The 17,171-nt window shown below is 36.3% G+C and overlaps 1 protein-coding gene across 4 annotated transcripts in view; it reads left to right on the top strand.

Moving 5' to 3' along the window:
* col12a1a (collagen, type XII, alpha 1a) overlaps positions 1–17,171 on the top strand; it is a 62,692-nt gene that overhangs the window by 31,638 nt on the left and 13,883 nt on the right. For all 4 annotated transcript variants that reach the window (XM_055038165.1, XM_055038163.1, XM_055038164.1 and 1 more), the window contains 21 exons: positions 733–872; positions 4,460–4,589; positions 4,682–4,821; positions 4,916–5,045; positions 7,044–7,186; positions 8,608–8,737; positions 9,059–9,201; positions 9,339–9,468; positions 9,983–10,102; positions 10,242–10,388; positions 10,502–10,618; positions 10,706–10,858; positions 11,000–11,074; positions 11,159–11,298; positions 12,472–12,595; positions 12,688–12,831; positions 13,016–13,180; positions 13,900–13,938; positions 14,062–14,200; positions 14,765–14,907; positions 16,388–16,497. In XM_055038165.1, coding sequence (XP_054894140.1) covers positions 733–872; positions 4,460–4,589; positions 4,682–4,821; positions 4,916–5,045; positions 7,044–7,186; positions 8,608–8,737; positions 9,059–9,201; positions 9,339–9,468; positions 9,983–10,102; positions 10,242–10,388; positions 10,502–10,618; positions 10,706–10,858; positions 11,000–11,074; positions 11,159–11,298; positions 12,472–12,595; positions 12,688–12,831; positions 13,016–13,180; positions 13,900–13,938; positions 14,062–14,200; positions 14,765–14,907; positions 16,388–16,497 — 2,702 coding nt within the window. The remainder of the gene's footprint in view (positions 1–732; positions 873–4,459; positions 4,590–4,681; positions 4,822–4,915; positions 5,046–7,043; positions 7,187–8,607; positions 8,738–9,058; positions 9,202–9,338; positions 9,469–9,982; positions 10,103–10,241; positions 10,389–10,501; positions 10,619–10,705; positions 10,859–10,999; positions 11,075–11,158; positions 11,299–12,471; positions 12,596–12,687; positions 12,832–13,015; positions 13,181–13,899; positions 13,939–14,061; positions 14,201–14,764; positions 14,908–16,387; positions 16,498–17,171) is intronic.

Below are 17,171 nucleotides of genomic sequence, written 5' to 3' on the forward strand. Positions count from 1 at the left end.
TATTGCAAAAATTTGTTTCTGAAAGTTAAGGGAAAAATGTAATTGCTGAAGAAGCTGTCCAAAATTGAAAGTTAAGAAGGAAGACAAAGTGTGGTAGAAAAAGGTTTCACAAGAAATAATAACAGCTATAGTCTCCAGCAGATTGTGAAGCAAAACCCCAGTTTAGGGAGGTACTAAAATTAACAAGATTTAAAGTATTTTTATAGCCATCCCACCTATATGTATCTATGTCATGAGTTACAATTGTTGCATCCTTTGTGTTAAACCATTCCTGAACCAGAGACGATGAATGAAGCCACTTACGAAGCCAAATAAGAAAAGTAAAAGTAATTTTGTGTTTCCTTTGTAAATCAAGATCCCACTGATGAAACACCTTGGGCTTCCTAAATACCTCAGCACAGACATGCAAGAGACCCCGACAAAGTATTCAATTAACATACTTTAGAAAACAGCAACATGCTTTCAGAAAGCCAACATTTCTGTATTGACAGCCCCTTTGTGTATTAGTCTTATATCACTTTTAATGATCTTCTGTCTTTTTATTAGCTGCAAGCAAAATTCACAGAAATAAACTCTTGAAACATGTCCCTTTGTGTATAATGAATCAATATAAGCGTCATTCTTTATTGCTTAACTCTTTGATGACATTGTAATTTATTGAGACACTTGTATTCGTAACAGATGTTGATGTGGCTGCAACAGTGATAATGTGGGTGCTTGTATGCTTTTCAGTGCCAAGAGCACCTCCCACCAATTTAGTTGTGTACAATGAAACCACCACCACTCTGAACGCCAGGTGGACTCTACCTATGGGCCGTGTCCAGAACTACAAGATCACTTATGTCCCCACGGCTGGAGGCAGGAGTCAAACTGTAAGTCCTGATACTATCGCTGATTCAGTGCAAGGTATTTTTAAAAAGAAGAGTTAAAGGACTGCTTCAAAAAGATTACAGAGAGTAACACACAACAATAGAGATCTCAATGACTCAAATGACTTTCACTTTGAAACAAATGTGGTGTAGATTTTCCTCTACAGATGTCATTTTTTAGTCATCATTGCCAGTCTTAAACTTTAAATCTGGTAGGTTTAATTATCATAGTTGTGTTTCTTTTTCTTGTTATTGGATCTTGGTGTTGCTTAAATAAGTCATCCAACCGACTTTTCTCATGCCTTTTACAGTCACTAAAATTTGTTTCTGCCTCACAAGTGTTGCCACAAAATGCAACATCTGTAAATCTACAACTCTTCTGATGGTATTCATAATTTGGTTCATTGTGATTCAAATGACTTTCTCTCTCATACTCCATGCCATTGAAGGTCTTTCTCTGATTATGCAATTATTGGCATCTTTCCAAAAAGTACAAAAGTCTTTGGATTGCAGATGCAGATTTGGTTTCAATTGACTGTCACATTTGTCACCGCTTTCAAAAGCAAGACTTCAAAACAAAAAACATTTTAAACTTCGGGTGCATGCATGCTCACACGCTACTCACAGACAGTAAAATAAATTACATGTGAAGCAAACTTAAGTCTAGCGCAGAATGTTCCATCCAACTTTGATTAAAATGTCTCTCCCCCACCACTTCACTGCAGTTGAATGGAAGAACTTGGGTAAGACATTTACGGTTTCAAATTCTTTGTTAAGGTTAAGCAAATACAGTCCCTGCATTTCACACAGTATGATTTCTACGAGAATAAAGCCATGCTCAGAATTTTGTAGACTTCATGCAAGTTAAACTTTCTGCCATACTTTCTCATCTTTTACAATGTCTTCTATTTTTATTTTCCATAGTAAATCTAAAGATTAAAGCAGTATGTTAAAGCCATAGTCTATAAGTGAGCCCAAGTTGATCAAAAAAATTATCTGCTTGTTCATTTGTTCACGAATCACAAAGTTATCACAAAGCAGATTAAAGTGTCCCAGCTGCAGCTGCTCTGACCATGAACGCGTTCCCACCGTCCCGGCTCGGCTCTGCAGCAGGGTGACGCCCCGCCTCCAGGCACCATGTGCTGTGCTTTGTTACTGATCAGATGAATATTTATCAGGGCAGACAGAGCGACTGTCTGCCCTGTATGGTGACTCATTAGACTGAATAATTTTATTATTGGGTCAGTGAAACAATTTCTAAGTAGTATTTATGTTGATTGCAGTGGAAATTATGTGTCTTAAAGTTGGGATGCTGCTATTTTTTTTTAAGTCAGTGCTCTTAGTTTTGTGCAGCGTTCAACCAGTTTTTCCAACAGATTTTTTTTTTCAAACGTGTTAAACTTTATGTTTGCTTTTTTTTCTGGAAACCACTCTGAACAAGTAAAACTCTGTGAAATGCATGAATGTATAAACAACATGAGCAGCATAATGAAAATGAGAAAACTTTTTCCTTAAGCCCTGAATTTAGTGGTTTCATTTAATCATAAAAAGCCCTCTGAACTGATGTCTCTCAGGCATTATTAAAACTTTGTCATTTGACAAACTGACCAATAAAGTTCAAGGACCAAAAACCAAGACCAACAAAGGGTTTATATCCATGAATATTATATATTTTATAGTTCTTGCCTTACTATACAAAACTTTTGTATTTAAATGCAATATCATTTATATCATGTGAAATCGCAATACCGGTGTAATTTGCCAAGGGTTTATCATGCCTGATATAAGACCAAAAGTTCTGCATACACACATGGCTCTCCAAAGGCTTCTCAATGGTTTGCTTTTTTTTTCTTTTTTACTTTTTCTATCTACATTTTTGACAGCAGGCAGAGGAAATGTTTTTTTGCTTTAGTACCAAACAAATAATAATTAAACTGGTCTTTTATATTTTATCACACTTAAAGGCAGATAAACATTTAGGAGCTCTCACACTGGACTCAGCATAATCCACTTGATTCACTATCTGGGTTTTAAGATTTGAACCAATTCCAAAGAGTTTTGAGAATTTTAACCTGCTACAAAACTATTTTTCAGAAAATGAATTATGAGTTTGTATTTATGAAAACTGACAGTTCCAAACTAATAAAACTTGTGACCATCTGTTTTTCTTTGTTGCTGATAAAGGATTAAGCAACTCACTAAAAAGGCTGTGAATGTTTTGCCACTGTTGTCATGGATGACAAAAAATCCAGACAAGATTTAGGTGTATACAAGTGAGCACTTTAATGTCCATATTTCCATGTGCCTTTCGAACTGATATTTTGTTGATAATTGTAAGGCAAAAGCACTATAGTAAATACACTTTTAGTCTTGATGAACATCTGTTCCTAGCATCAGCGCAGAGATTTACTTTGGCAGGATCACTTTGTACCGTTCATATCTAAAACAATAAAAACATTCCCCTCCAGAGAAGTTGATATCCGTGTAGTTTCTCAGGTAAATTTTAAAATCAAGAATCCATTGAGGAGTTTTTGTCATATCAAAATCAGAATAAGATGGAAAATACATTTCTGAAGATTCGTTTTGTGGAAGCAGAAAGTGCTGTATTCTTCATTTGTTTGCAATGAGACAAGACTAAAGTGAATGTCACCTGTCTTAAAAGCACTTCAATCTCAGGTTTTAGTTTTACTTAGTAATAATAAACTATTAGGAGCGTAATGGTACATGTATTTGTATCAAAAAATATCAAATAGAGTCATGTTGGTTGGAACTGAATGAATACACATAGTATATTTATGTGCTGAATTAAGTGCGCAATTCATCACTCTGGAGAGGAACAAAATGAACAGAACTGAATGTAAACATCCCTGGTCGTGTCAAAACAATTTCAAAGAGATTTAAAAGTGTTCTTAAATATGAGCACATTCTTATTTACATATTACTAACATTTTCAAGTGGTTAAATTGTTCTGTCCAAGCACAATTACATTCTTTTATTTTATTCTACGAAGAGAGTAATGCTAAATTTGCTAAATATTATTGCTTCCTACGTTCAAAAAAAAAACTTTTCTCAACTTGGAAGCTATTATTTCTGTCAGGTGTGGAGTCAGATGCGTCCCCGAAAAATATGAATTGTGTGTATATATGACAATAACGACACATAGTGCATTCCAAACTGTCCTTGGATATATTACTAATGTGCACTCCAACAATGCAATGATGATATATTGCGCCGATGCTACCAACATTGGTGCAAAAATCAGGCTGCAAATATAGTTATTCAAACAGAGAAACAGCACCAGTTGCTTTTAATCTAACTTCATGTAACCACCGACAACAGTCATTCTGAATGTTTTAATATTACAACATTCAGAGTTGTAATGTTAGCTAAAATACCTATTTATTCATTTTTAAAGGAGTGAGAGGTTGGTGAGAGAAAATTTGTGTGATCAAGCAGTAATGTGAACTATTACAAACACACCAGACAGCTAGGGGCTATAACTGTGAAGAACTATAGGATTAAGTTATAAAACTGCATCTCAAACTTTGAATATCTCATGACTTACTTATTGTCTACGCTCTCCCAACTAGACCCAGGTGGGCGGGAAAAAGACCAATGTCCTGCTTCCCAAGCTGACCCCTGACACAGAGTACTCCATTAGCGTTGCTGCAGTTTACGCCACTGGAGTCAGTAGGGATCTTAATGGAATTGGAAAGACCAGTAAGTAATTTATCATTTTGGAGCTTGTATGAGCCAACAGCTAAGGAAGTATTTCTACTGTGCTAAACATTTTATTTCTTATCGTGTGGAAGAGCCTCTGGGTGGTGTTAGAAACTTGAGAGTAACAGACCCCACAACCAGCACATTGAACGTCCTGTGGGAACCTGCTGAGGGAAGTGTGCGTCAGTACAGGATCTACTACGTCCCTGCAGCTGGAGGAAATGAAGAAATGGTAAGAAGGAATGAAAATCGACCACATGTTCTTATTAAGTATTTATAACATTTCCACCACTTTTTAAAGCGTAGCATGTTATGTTTCTGTGTAGGTCCAAGTTCCAGGAAGCACCTACAACACAGTTCTAAAGAATCTGGATTCTGACACAGTTTACACTGTATCTGTGGTTCCAATTTATGCTACTGGAGAGGGACTTCGCTTGTCTGAGAATGGAAAAACATGTAAGTATGAAGCAAGAGTAAAACTTACATTGGTCCAGATGTATAAAGTAGAAATGGTAATCTCCTTTAAAAAGCAGCATGCAGTGTTTGGAAAAGCTTGCATGATGCCAGTGGGATTGTATTCCTGAATCAGAAATCCATTCATGTCTGTCCAGAGTGAACTCACTGGCCTCAATTTCTGGCCTGCTCATCCCGAATGTCCAGATTCTTTAATAAGTTTGCCAGCTTTAACTACTTTCATCACCCAAAAGTTTCATAACCAAAACCAGTCCAGTCAAATTTAATTACTTTCTCAGGACACATAAAATTAACATTACTTGTTAAGTAGAACTTATGGAATAGCAAACGATGAGAAGGTTCTGCTTGGTGAGAACTTTGACTAAGAGCAGATATTTTCCAGTTTCTCCCACAGTTAAACCACCAAGCTATGCTGGGAATGAGTCAGCATTTTGTGGGGTGATTGCGTAGGAAAGCATTCCTCTGGCCTGGCAGAGTTATAAAGGGGTCTCCTCTGTCCTTACCGTAATAATAATAATTTATAGGCTGGAAGAAAGAATAGTGGTCAGGATAATGGAATGACCTAAGAATGGGGGAAGGATGTGTTGAGTGTGTGGCCTTTCCTTTTAGGAAAAACTAACAAGGCATAAATGAAAGGATGGCATTATGTATTCCATGACTCTCAGTTCACTGGGTGTGGGTCATGCTCCATGCATATCACTTTTACCCTGTTTTTCCCTCCTAAAGTCATGACCCGTTATAGTTTGTGGTTTTTTTTAGTGGTTTACGTTCAACCAAACCTTATGAATTCATGCAACCACTGATCTGTTGCAGAGTTAAATTGCACGTATTAAATTTTGTTAATAAGTCTACACTAAAACAGTAGCTAAAGGATGAATTATTTTCTTTCCAATTGCACAATCAGGAAATCTCTGTACACATTGCTTTTGTACATATTTGAAATTAATGAAAATTAATCAACAGTTCAGATAAAGATAATCATTGAGAACATTTATAAACAAAAAACAAATCTTCTCATTAAAAATTACAGAAAGCCTAAGGTGACAAAAATAAAATAAATAGATGCACGTTCTTGAAATAAACAAATCTGAAATAAATATTTAAATTATTTATTTAAAAGAAAATTTATTCATTAAATATATAATTAAACCAATAAAGTAAAACTTAATAGCCAATTGAGAAAATTTACTAAATGCATGTTCAACTATTTTATAGTTCCTGTTTCTCGCAGTATCACCATGAAATAATTTCAAAGTTGCCCACGACAGATCTGTTTATTTTATGATAGCACTTCAGGAACAGGACCATGAAATAATTAAACATACATGTATTTAATTATTTTGATAAGCTATTAGGGTTCGCATTTTAATTAATTAATTATATATTATAGAAAGTAATTCTGTCTTAAACAAATTATTTCAACATCTAACCATTAATTTATTAATATCATAATACTTTTAAGTAATAATTTATTATGTATTGATTAATTGCATTTTGTCCCTTGGAGTAAAACATTAACAAGGGATTATTGTTTGAGTTCTGCCTGTGTTTTCCCATAAATTTATATGGTTATTAGAGGGTGCAGTGCGGAGACTAAAACATCTGCTTTAGGTTTGTGGAAGAAAGGCTTCGCACAGGGCTATGCTTTTCATTAACCTTTAGGGCACTGACAGGAAGTGTCTCATTAATAGTGGTATTGTTAATAGTGGTATTGTTAAATAACGACTTAAACATGCGTCTGTTGGTTGCTTGGGAGAATAGTTTATATTTTATTGAAAAAATTGAACAGAACCTTCCGCTGGCTATGCATAAATCTGGTATGGACCTTGGTATAAAGACTCTGATGAAAAAGTGACAGCGATAGCCAGGAGATTCACAAAGAAGTCAAACAGTTAGTACTCTCTTACCCTTATTCCTATTTTATCTGTTTCTACCTCAAACCATCTCGTGTCCCTTCCTTGTTTATGGATCGATCGGCAGTGGAGCGGAGTCCCGTCAGGAACATTAAGGTCTTCAACCCGACAACCAACACTTTGAATGTTCGCTGGGAGGCACCCACAGGTCCAGTCCAACAGTACAGGGTGGTCTACGCTCCTCTGATTGGTACCAGGCCTTCTGAGTCAGTGAGTGTCAATTATCCATTCAGCAAATATGTATCATATTGCCTTTTTGTGTTCCAGAGATTTTATGTTATTCTTGCGACGCTTTCGATCAATACTGTTATTTAAGATTAATGGACCAATGTGGGCCTTATCCAGTGGTTTTTTGGACCAAAATCTTCAATTCACCATATGCTACTTTATACTGTTAAATTAAGTTGGTCTGTTTATCAGATGAATGCGAGAATTGTCCATGAGCGTAATTACTGCCAGCTGAATTCTTTCCTGTGTCGACCTACTAAAGCCTTAACATTAAACCTTTTTATTAAACCAGCAGTTCCTTAATTGTATTTCCTCCTGTCTACATAAATTGTACCATATGTTATAAGAGCGCCTACACCTTCATGTGAAAAGGATATATAAACATTTTAACAGCCAATCAATTTTTTATTGAAAGCTTCCACCCTTCCTCAGTCTTTACATGTTCAATTTCTCATACTGTAATGACCTGAACTAAATTAAAAACTGTATTCTTCATATTAGCACATCCATTAGATATGAAGCTTTTGCATGACATCACTGGTTTATACTAGATTTAATACACTTTATTGTCCCCATTTACATAAAAAAACTAAAAAATAAAAATACTGTAGTATTACACAACAACTCCCATATTGCACACAGTATCATATACCATCACAGTTTGTTTGGGCTTATCTCAAATTATTAATTTGACCAACACTATCATGAATACATGAAGATTTATAACATTTGGTGTTACATTTAATCAACATCCTGTAATGGAGATGAAGAGGGTGATTTGGGTCAGCATGGATAGCTTTAGCCTTCCTTGTTAATGTGCTAGAGATGTTTGAGCTCTTGCAGACTTATGCCCATCATTTTGCTACACATCCTTACAACACTGTTTAGTCTGTGCCAAAGCACCTTTCCATTAGACCACAACTTTCAGACTTTATTGTGCTTTCCTACTAAGTACACAAAATATCAAGCAATTTTTTAAAAAAAGAAGAGAAAGGTAGAAGAGCTGCACAACATCTGTGTAAAGGTACACAAACACGAAGGTACACAAATACTGACTTGGACAAATGTTTGTCACATTTACCTGAAGGGAAAATTCTCACAACATCCCATCCCATTGTGTTTTCATTTTTTTAAGGACACTCTCACAAGTGGTTTCTCTTTTTCATTTTTATATTAGCAGATGATTCTCCCCTTGATAATTCGTATCTCACAAACAGCACTAAACTTTGAGAATATGACCCTCTTAACTTTGTAACACATTATTAAACATTAATATTATTGACCTTCTGTTCAGTTTGGAAATGAGACAGACACATACATTTTGAATTTGCATTTAAAATTCTAAATAATAAATAATAATAAAAAAGAAAAGAAATAAAAGTTTGTTTGTTTTTTCTGATCAGATTTTGGTGCCAGGCACCACCACCACAGCTCTGCTGACACAGCTGCTCCCAGATACCGACTATAATGTTGGCGTTGTTGCCTTGTACAGCGATGGAGAAGGTCCTGCTGTTAGTGATGCTGGAAAGACACGTAAGTCCCTGAGATCAGCTGTCAAATGACAATATTTGCGTGAAGCAAGAGGTTTAAGGAGCAATTCTTTCAGCCTTCTTCCTATTTTGCTGCCAAGGACGTCTGGCTTCTTGTGATCATTTGAAGTGGACTTGGTTTTGTGAACGTCTTTCAGTCATTTGGGCATTTGCTAAAAGATATTAAGAAAACCTTACGTCTTAATAAAAAAACACTTCAAATAATTCCAAGAAAGTCTGATCCCTTTAAAGAATGGTTTAGTGTTTGAAATGTTCATAACTCCTGACCCCCGCACCTTTCTCCCATCCTGTTTTATATTCACAGTGCCCCGAGGTGGCCCAAGAAACATGCGTGTATATGACCCCACTACCACCACTCTATCTGTTAGCTGGGAACATGCAGTGGGTCCTGTCATGCAATATCGCATCGCCTATGCCCCGACTACAGGAGACCCTATTGAGGAATATGTGAGAATCTTATGTCTATCATATTTTCCACTTTATTCTTTTGAAGTGAAATATATAGCTAAATTCATAGCTGTATATATTGTAGCTTTGAATAATGTAAAGGTTTTTGTAATCTAATATTGTCTTTTGTGCTGCAGACTTCAGTTCAAGGCAACAGAAACAATGTGGTCCTCCAGAACTTGGATCCAGACACACCATACAATATTAAAGTGACTGCCATCTACGCTGATGGACCAGGAGGAGAGTTGGAAGGAAATGGACACACAGGTAAAGACTCCTTTGGGTTCCCATTCACTTCATAAGACTTATTATTGACCACAGTACACATCAAATCACTATTGAAATAGAACAGTTTGTGTGTTATGATGCAGTATATTTCTTTCAAAACTTGAGCTTTCGCTTGTGCAACCTTTCATAAGTGCCAAAAATACCTAAAGGTCTTTTAGGAGACCGTTAGGTGTTGCTCCACTTACAGAGATTTAATACTTCTAGTTCTGGTCATTCTTTTGGCCAATTTCTCTTGTTAAACTACCAAGACATCATTGCATATAATATAATTCCCTGCATGAGGCCTTATTAATATAACTATTAATGATTTATTTATTTAATGGAGCAGAACTTACCATAACATGTTGTACTACTTCCCTCATAACTCAAGCGTTGTAATGCTCTTCAAATTAGCACAGTAATTACATTGCTGATATATCATGTGCCTATATACTTTGGAATTTGAAGCTTTTGCCTCTTAGTGAACTGTGCTGCCCCATCTTGTTTCCTGCAGTGGGAATGCTGGGCCCCAGAAATCTCCGTGTTTCTGATGAGTGGTACACTCGCTTCAGGGTGTCATGGGACCCTGCTCCATCCAGGGTTAATGGGTACAAGATCATCTACCAGCCAGAGGGTACAAATGAACTTCCCTGTAGCAATTGTGGCATTATGTTCTGGAGAAAATATGCACTTTATGGATACATATGTTTACCTTTTTGAAGCACAGTATTGCCTTGAGGCTTAATTGGTAAGGTAATTTTTTTTTTTTATAGGTACTAATGACCTCTTGGAAGCATTTGTTGGAGATGTGACATCACACCAACTACAAAACCTAAAACCTGGAACGACGTATGACTTGAAGGTGCTGGCACAGTACAACACTGGCTTCAGTGAACCGCTGATTGGTCAAGGAACAACATGTAGGTTGAAAAATCCAGTTATGAGTAACTGGATTTAAAATTGTAACACATTATACTGGATAATTAATGAACAAAGAAAACATATGTATTAATACTTTCTCTATTCCTTTTAGTGTATCTGAATGTGACTGACTTATCCACTTACAATGTTGGATTTGAATCTTTCTGCATCCGTTGGGCCCCTCACAGAGCAGCCACATCTTACAGACTGAAAGTCAATCCATTTGACAGTAAGACTTTAGTTTGTTGCTTAAATTTTTATTTAATAATTTTTTTAATCAACACTGATTATGTTATTTTTTCTTCCTTTTCTTTAGCCTCTAAGAGAGGAGCTCAGGAAGTCACAGTGCGAGGCTCAGACAGCAGCTATTGTTTTGATGGTTTAAGCCCTGACACCCTATATAATGCCACTGTGTACACCCAAACACCCAACCTAGAGGGACCTGGAGTCAGTGTCAAGGAAAGAACATGTAAGAAAGTGTCCGCTCCCCATGTTCTGTATTAACATTTGGAAATGCTGCTGGTTAACACCAGAAAATTAGGATGGGAGAAGCCAATTATTTACACTAAAATGTAATTTTTGTCTCTTTGCATGCGATTTGTCATTACAGTGGTCAAACCCACAGAGGTGCCAACCGAGCCTCCCACTCCTCCTCCCCCAGCTTCAGTGCCGCCGGCTTTAGATGGTGAAAAAAGCTTTGAAATATATCTAATATTTAAGATTTTGTTGTTGGTTAGATTATATTAACACTATGTAATTTGGATCACAGTGTGCAAAGGTGCCAAGGCAGACCTGGTCTATTTGATTGACGGCTCCTGGAGTATTGGAGATGAGAGCTTTAACAAAGTTATCCAGTTTACTACAAAAATGACTGCAGCTTTTGATGTCATCAGCCCCAAAGGCATGCAGGTCAGTTTTTTAAGTTAAATTTAGCTGGAATAATTCATAATAAACTGTAGTAATGTTCATAAACTTACAAGAATTTTTATATGTATATATATATACATATTTATAAATATTTAATTAATGAAAAAGAAACAGTCTAAAAGACTCCTTTCTACCATAGAGAAAGGAGGCAACCGTATAAGTACTCTCATGCAGCATGTGATGGCATATTTATGTTTTTAATCATTCAGAATGAAAGAAAAGTTAAGATGCTGAATTTCTACTTTTTGCAATACGAGCTGTGAGCTAAAATGTCCTTGAACATTTATCAAAAGTTAACTCTCAGAGAGTTTAGCTGCCAAACTTCTAAAGAAAAAAGCAGATGAAATTTAAAGTCTCAGACTTTACTTTTCTTCATTAATTTTGAACACCGGAACTGCAGAACAAGTAAAAAGTGACAACTGTGACCTGGAATTAGGCTAATGGCTGCCTCACAGATCCAACTTGGCTCACTTGGGGTTACTTAAGTCCTGTTTCCATAGCCAGGATGACAGGGAACTCTCTGTACAAGTAGCTTTTATTCTGGATGGAAGGTCATTCAGACTGCATTGAGTTAGATTGGTGTAGTTTAGATGTTTTAATGGTTTTTCCCCTTGGCTTGGAAAAAGAATTAGGTACAACAGAAAATGTTGTAATATAAAGATAATGGAGTGATGTTGACCTTACTGAGATGTGGAAGAAAGACAACCAAAAATCAAAGTAGCAAAACGTATGATGTAAAAACATTACCACTTTATATAGCCAACTAAAATCAGATTTTCTTTTTTTAAACAATAGACCTTAGATTTATCATCAAATTGTTGTTGAAGATACTATCTTATGGTTTTAAACATGATATTAATAATAAACAAGTACATGTCTAGGGTTGTTTTTGTTCATTAATGGACATTTAAAGCTTCTTTAATCTCTCAAATAGGAGAATATTTGACTTTTACTGACAGACCTTAGGGTACACAAAACTATTAAGACATAGTTGGATGGGACTATGTGAAAGGTTTGTGTGAAACCTTTCACATAAAATATACACTTATGTGTACACTACGTCATTGAATAATTTATTTTTACTTAATGTTATTATTTTTCTGTATTCTATCAACATCCTTAACACATCTATTTTCATTTATTTTTTTTGTACAGGTTTCATTTGTGCAGTACAGCGATGATGCTAAGACGGAGTTCAAACTCAACACCTACCACGACAAGGGGATTGTTTTATCAGCTCTGCAGTCAGTGCGCTACAGAGGAGGCAACACCAAGACTGGTACTTCATTTAAAAAAGACAGTTTAACAAAGTAATTGTTTGGGGTTGGTATGTATATATTGGTTGTGTTTTTTTTTGTTTTTTTTCGAAAGGTGTTTCTCTGAAGCATGTCTACGAGAAGGTGTTTACGTCAGACAGTGGCATGAGAAGAAACGTTCCGAAAGTGCTGGTAGTTGTCACAGATGGACGCTCCCAGGATGAAGTTAAGAAGAGTGCAGAGAAACTGCAGCACTCTGGTATGAAATCATAATATCTGCTTGCTTTTACACTGTACCTAAGAAACATTTTTGAGTAAAATTGTGAAGCCTTTTCTTTTCTGCATCAAGGCTAAAGGCCTGTAGTTGAATATTTAATGAACTCACCTGTGAGTTTTTGATGCACTTAATAGCTTTTGTCTGTTTTTGTGTATGTCTTACATAGGCTATAGTGTGTTTGTGGTTGGCGTAGCTGATGTTGACATGAGAGAACTGACGGTTATTGGCAGCAAGCCCACTGAGAGGCACGTGTTTGTCGTCGACGACTACGATGCTTTTGATAAAATCCAGGATAATCTGATCACCTTCATCTGTGAAACCGCCACATCAAGTAAGACAAATACTAACAAATCTGACATATTCCAAGTATTGGGACGCTTCTTCACAAATGGACAAAATAATGAAAAAAAATGTAGCAGTGAACGAAAATAGTGATAAATTTATTGAAAGTACTTTAACACAAATAAAATACATATCAATGTTAATATGTTATGGCAGTAGCATATTACACTATATGATAGAATCTCACAGAACAGTTCAAACGAGTTGTAAGGATTAAAAAAACACACAGCCAAATAGACACCAAAATGATTCATTCAATACAAAACTTTTTTTTTTTCAAGATCTAACTTATAAAGAAAACTTTATGGGTGAGATGATGACAAAAGATCATAAGAGAGGACTCAGGACAGCCCACACAGATTGTGCAAGAAGAAAAGAACAGCTTTGTGCATTCGTCATCTTGGAAAAACGTATAAACGGCTAAATGTTGTTCTACTGAAAAAATATTCTACACTTTTGACCACAAGGTTACTAAAAAAATTTATTGCGCAAGAATTTTTTTCTTAAAATGGGATGTTTGTCTCTCCAATAAAACATTCTCCAAGTTTGTTTTTTTCTTAAATTTACAATGGCAATGTACTTCTGCAGTACTGTAAGACTTTTACACATCCCTATCAGTGCCAATAAATGTGCCGATGTCTGTAAGCAACACAGTGTTTACACCAAATCTATTTTTCCAATGTCTTATAAACTCTTGTGATCTTGCAGCTTGCCCTCTAATCTACATCAACGGATACACCACACCTGGTAAGCATTTAAATACCACACCTCGCACAGTAATCTTTAGAGCGCTTATATACTTTACTATGACATTTTCTTTTTTTATTTTTCCATCTTCTCATTGTTTCTCTGTTTATTCTTTCTTTTCAGGCTTCAGAATGCTTGAAGCTTTCAACATAACAGACCGGACATTCGCCGGCATGAATGGTGTGTCCATGGAGACTGGTTCCTTTAACAGCTACATTGCCTACAGACTGCACAAAGACTCCTACCTAACCCAACCCACCAAGTAAGTGTCTGAGCAAAATACTATTTGTGTGAAAATAAAGGGTGTGTAACTCTTGGGTTGTGGTTTTTCCCAATGTAGCTGACCTTGTCTTTTTTCTGTTAGATTGTCTATGATGCTCCTCAGCTTACAGCCATTTATAATGATGGTAACTCATATTTGTAGTTAGAGGGATTTCCAGACTAGTTTCCAGCCCACTCTCCTGTTTTTGTAAGATCTTGAACAAAAGATTTTAGTTACGACATGCCCAGTTCCCTTATCCTTACCCTGGAAGGAGAAAATAACCTTAAAGGGTCACTGTTGAAACGGCATCAGGTATTTGCAGAAGTAAAGTACTATCTATGCAATCAAGTGAAAAACCTTGAACTACATGGGACAAGAGTGGAAAAAGTGTTTGTCCATGCAAGTTAGACAAAGCCTTGGCGGAAATGATCATTTAAAGATTTTTCAGCATGCTTTACAAAAAAGATTACATATGTTTGCAGATGGATTTTCATTTAATGTTGGCTTAGCAACGTAAACCCAAGATGAGTGTCATGACAATAAATGTTTTTTGACTCTTAATAGGGAAATCCACCCAGATGGTCTTCCCCCATCTTACACCATCATCCTGCTCCTCCGCCTCTTGCCTGATACGCCCTCTGAACCTTTTGATATATGGCAGATTGCTGACAAAAACAACAACCCTGAGGTCGGAGTCACAATGAATCGTAAGTTTCCTTCAGCTCTTCAGAAGGGAAAGTTGCGTGGCTGACTCAGTACTTGCAGTGCCGTGCAAATACATTGCCACCCTCTGAGCCTTGTCTGATATTGTCACATAAAAACAAACTTCAATGTGTCTTACTGGGATTTACAATTATTTTTAAGTCTTGCTACACATTATAAATTTGATTGCGGTCAGGATTTTGATTTGGCTATTTTAATATGCGAGTATGATTTGATCTAAACACACCAGCTGCATGTTAAGAGTTGTTCTCCTGGTGGAAGGTGGACATCCACCCTTGTGTCAAGTCTTGTGCAGTGCTGAGGATCCACCCAGAAGACCATCTGGGTGGATTTCCCTATTGTGCAGTGCTGAGGATTTAGGTTTGCCTCAGCACTCCACAATGGCTTCATCAATCTTCCAAGAAATTTTGATCAACTTTTCCCTTTCCTTAAAAAAAGGCATTCCTTTGACATGATCCTACCACCACCTTGTTTCAGCCTGGGGATGGTGTTCTGTCCCTACTTGATATTAGACTTATTATACTTATCTTACTTTCGAGATTACCTTCAAATGCTCGCTGTTTCGTAGTTCATCCAGACTCACCTCTGGCTGATTCTCTAATTGATGCTCTCCCTGTCCACCATGTCGGTTTAAATAGATGGTTGTGGCTTTAGTATGTTTGCAGTTGTACTGAGCTCTTCCCATTTTCAGAGGATGGTTTGAACAGTGCAGAGAAAGATATTCAAATCTTATGATTTGGTGTTATGACTTCATCCTGCTTTAAACTTTTTCACAATTTTGTCCTTGAAGGTTTTTATTCAATAGCGGTCTCTAACAAATCTCTAAGGCATTCACAGAACAGCTGAATTCATTCTGGGATTAAAATACTCAGAAGAGGACTTTATTTTTTGCAATAAGAATTCTAAAGGTAATTTTATTGTATTACAGTTGTTCAAGTATAAGGGACCAAATACAGGTTAAATTTTTATTTAGATTTGTGAAGGGAAATAACACCTTGTTCTTCCTTCCAAAGCATCACTTCTCAGTTTAGTGATGCTTTGTGTTGGTTTATCACAAAAAATCTCACTAAAGCACATTGTGGTTGTAACGTTACAAAATGTGAAAAATATCAAGGGTTAGGAATCCAAGGCACTGTACAGATCTCTGGAGAGAATCTTAATCTTCTTGCTTTTTCTTTTATTTACAAAACTGGGTGAGATAATGGCGTTGATGGAAAAATTCACTTCATTGTCCTTAGAATAAATCAGGAAAAGCCTTCTTCACTGTTATTCTGTAATGAAAAGCTTTCGTTTTAAGTGAACATCTGCTGTAGGTTTGTGCTTCTGCCCTGGGAAGGAATGCAAAAACTTTATGTGAATGTCACAATCACCTGCAAGCCATGAGCATGTGTTCTCTATAATCCTGACCATTGCGTGCCTCAGAGCATACTGTCAGGGATTTATCAAAGACTCTTGTCTTTTCAGCTTCCACCCAAACTCTTACATTCTACAACAAGGACACCCGAGGAGAGATTCAGAGAGCTGTCTTTAATGAAGCGCAAGTGAAGCGAATTTTCCATGGCAGTTTCCATAAGGTAAACATAGCGCATGGTTCTTAAAAACATAAGTATCTGTTTGCAATTCATAGTGATAATTGTAAAAAAAAAAGAAAAAAAAGTGGAGCATCTTAAAGTATTTAGATTCAATTCTTTTCCTTTCACATATTGTTCTTTTGACATGCTTTTATGTGTGTCTGTGTTGCTCTTCTGCCTCATTTGATCTTCCTGAGATATCCCTGATTGTGAGCTTTGTTGCTGTGGAGCCGTTTCAAATTACCCATCAAAAGATCTCTACTTTCAAACTTAGTGTTGTCTTACTATTGAGATTTTTGAGGCCCCCCTTTTTCATGAGTTGACATTTGAGCTTTGTTTTATTTGAACCAGGCACTTAATTTGATAAATGAACGTCAGAGGCCATAAATAAGTTTAAATGCTGCTGGTGGGAGTGAAAGTCTGATGCCTTTGTGGTCGGGTGTAATGTGCAAAATGTCTGGTTTCAGGACTTGATTTTCCAACCAGTCACAGATCCAAAGAGTAAATGATACTCTACTACAAACATTCAGCTTTTAGTACAGTGAAATTAAAATGAGCAAAAGATTAGATAGAAATAGCTTCAAAGGTGAAAATTATGTTCTTGGGGTATTTAAATCTCACTAAGTCTCATAGCATTTGATGTATGTTGTTGAGGGTTTTTAGCTGCATGGCAACAG

The sequence above is a fragment of the Poeciliopsis prolifica genome, unplaced genomic scaffold (genome assembly GCF_027474105.1).
Source record: "Poeciliopsis prolifica strain line A6 unplaced genomic scaffold, Auburn_PproV2 SCAFFOLD013, whole genome shotgun sequence".
In the NCBI taxonomy this organism is placed as follows: Eukaryota; Metazoa; Chordata; class Actinopteri; order Cyprinodontiformes; family Poeciliidae; genus Poeciliopsis; species Poeciliopsis prolifica.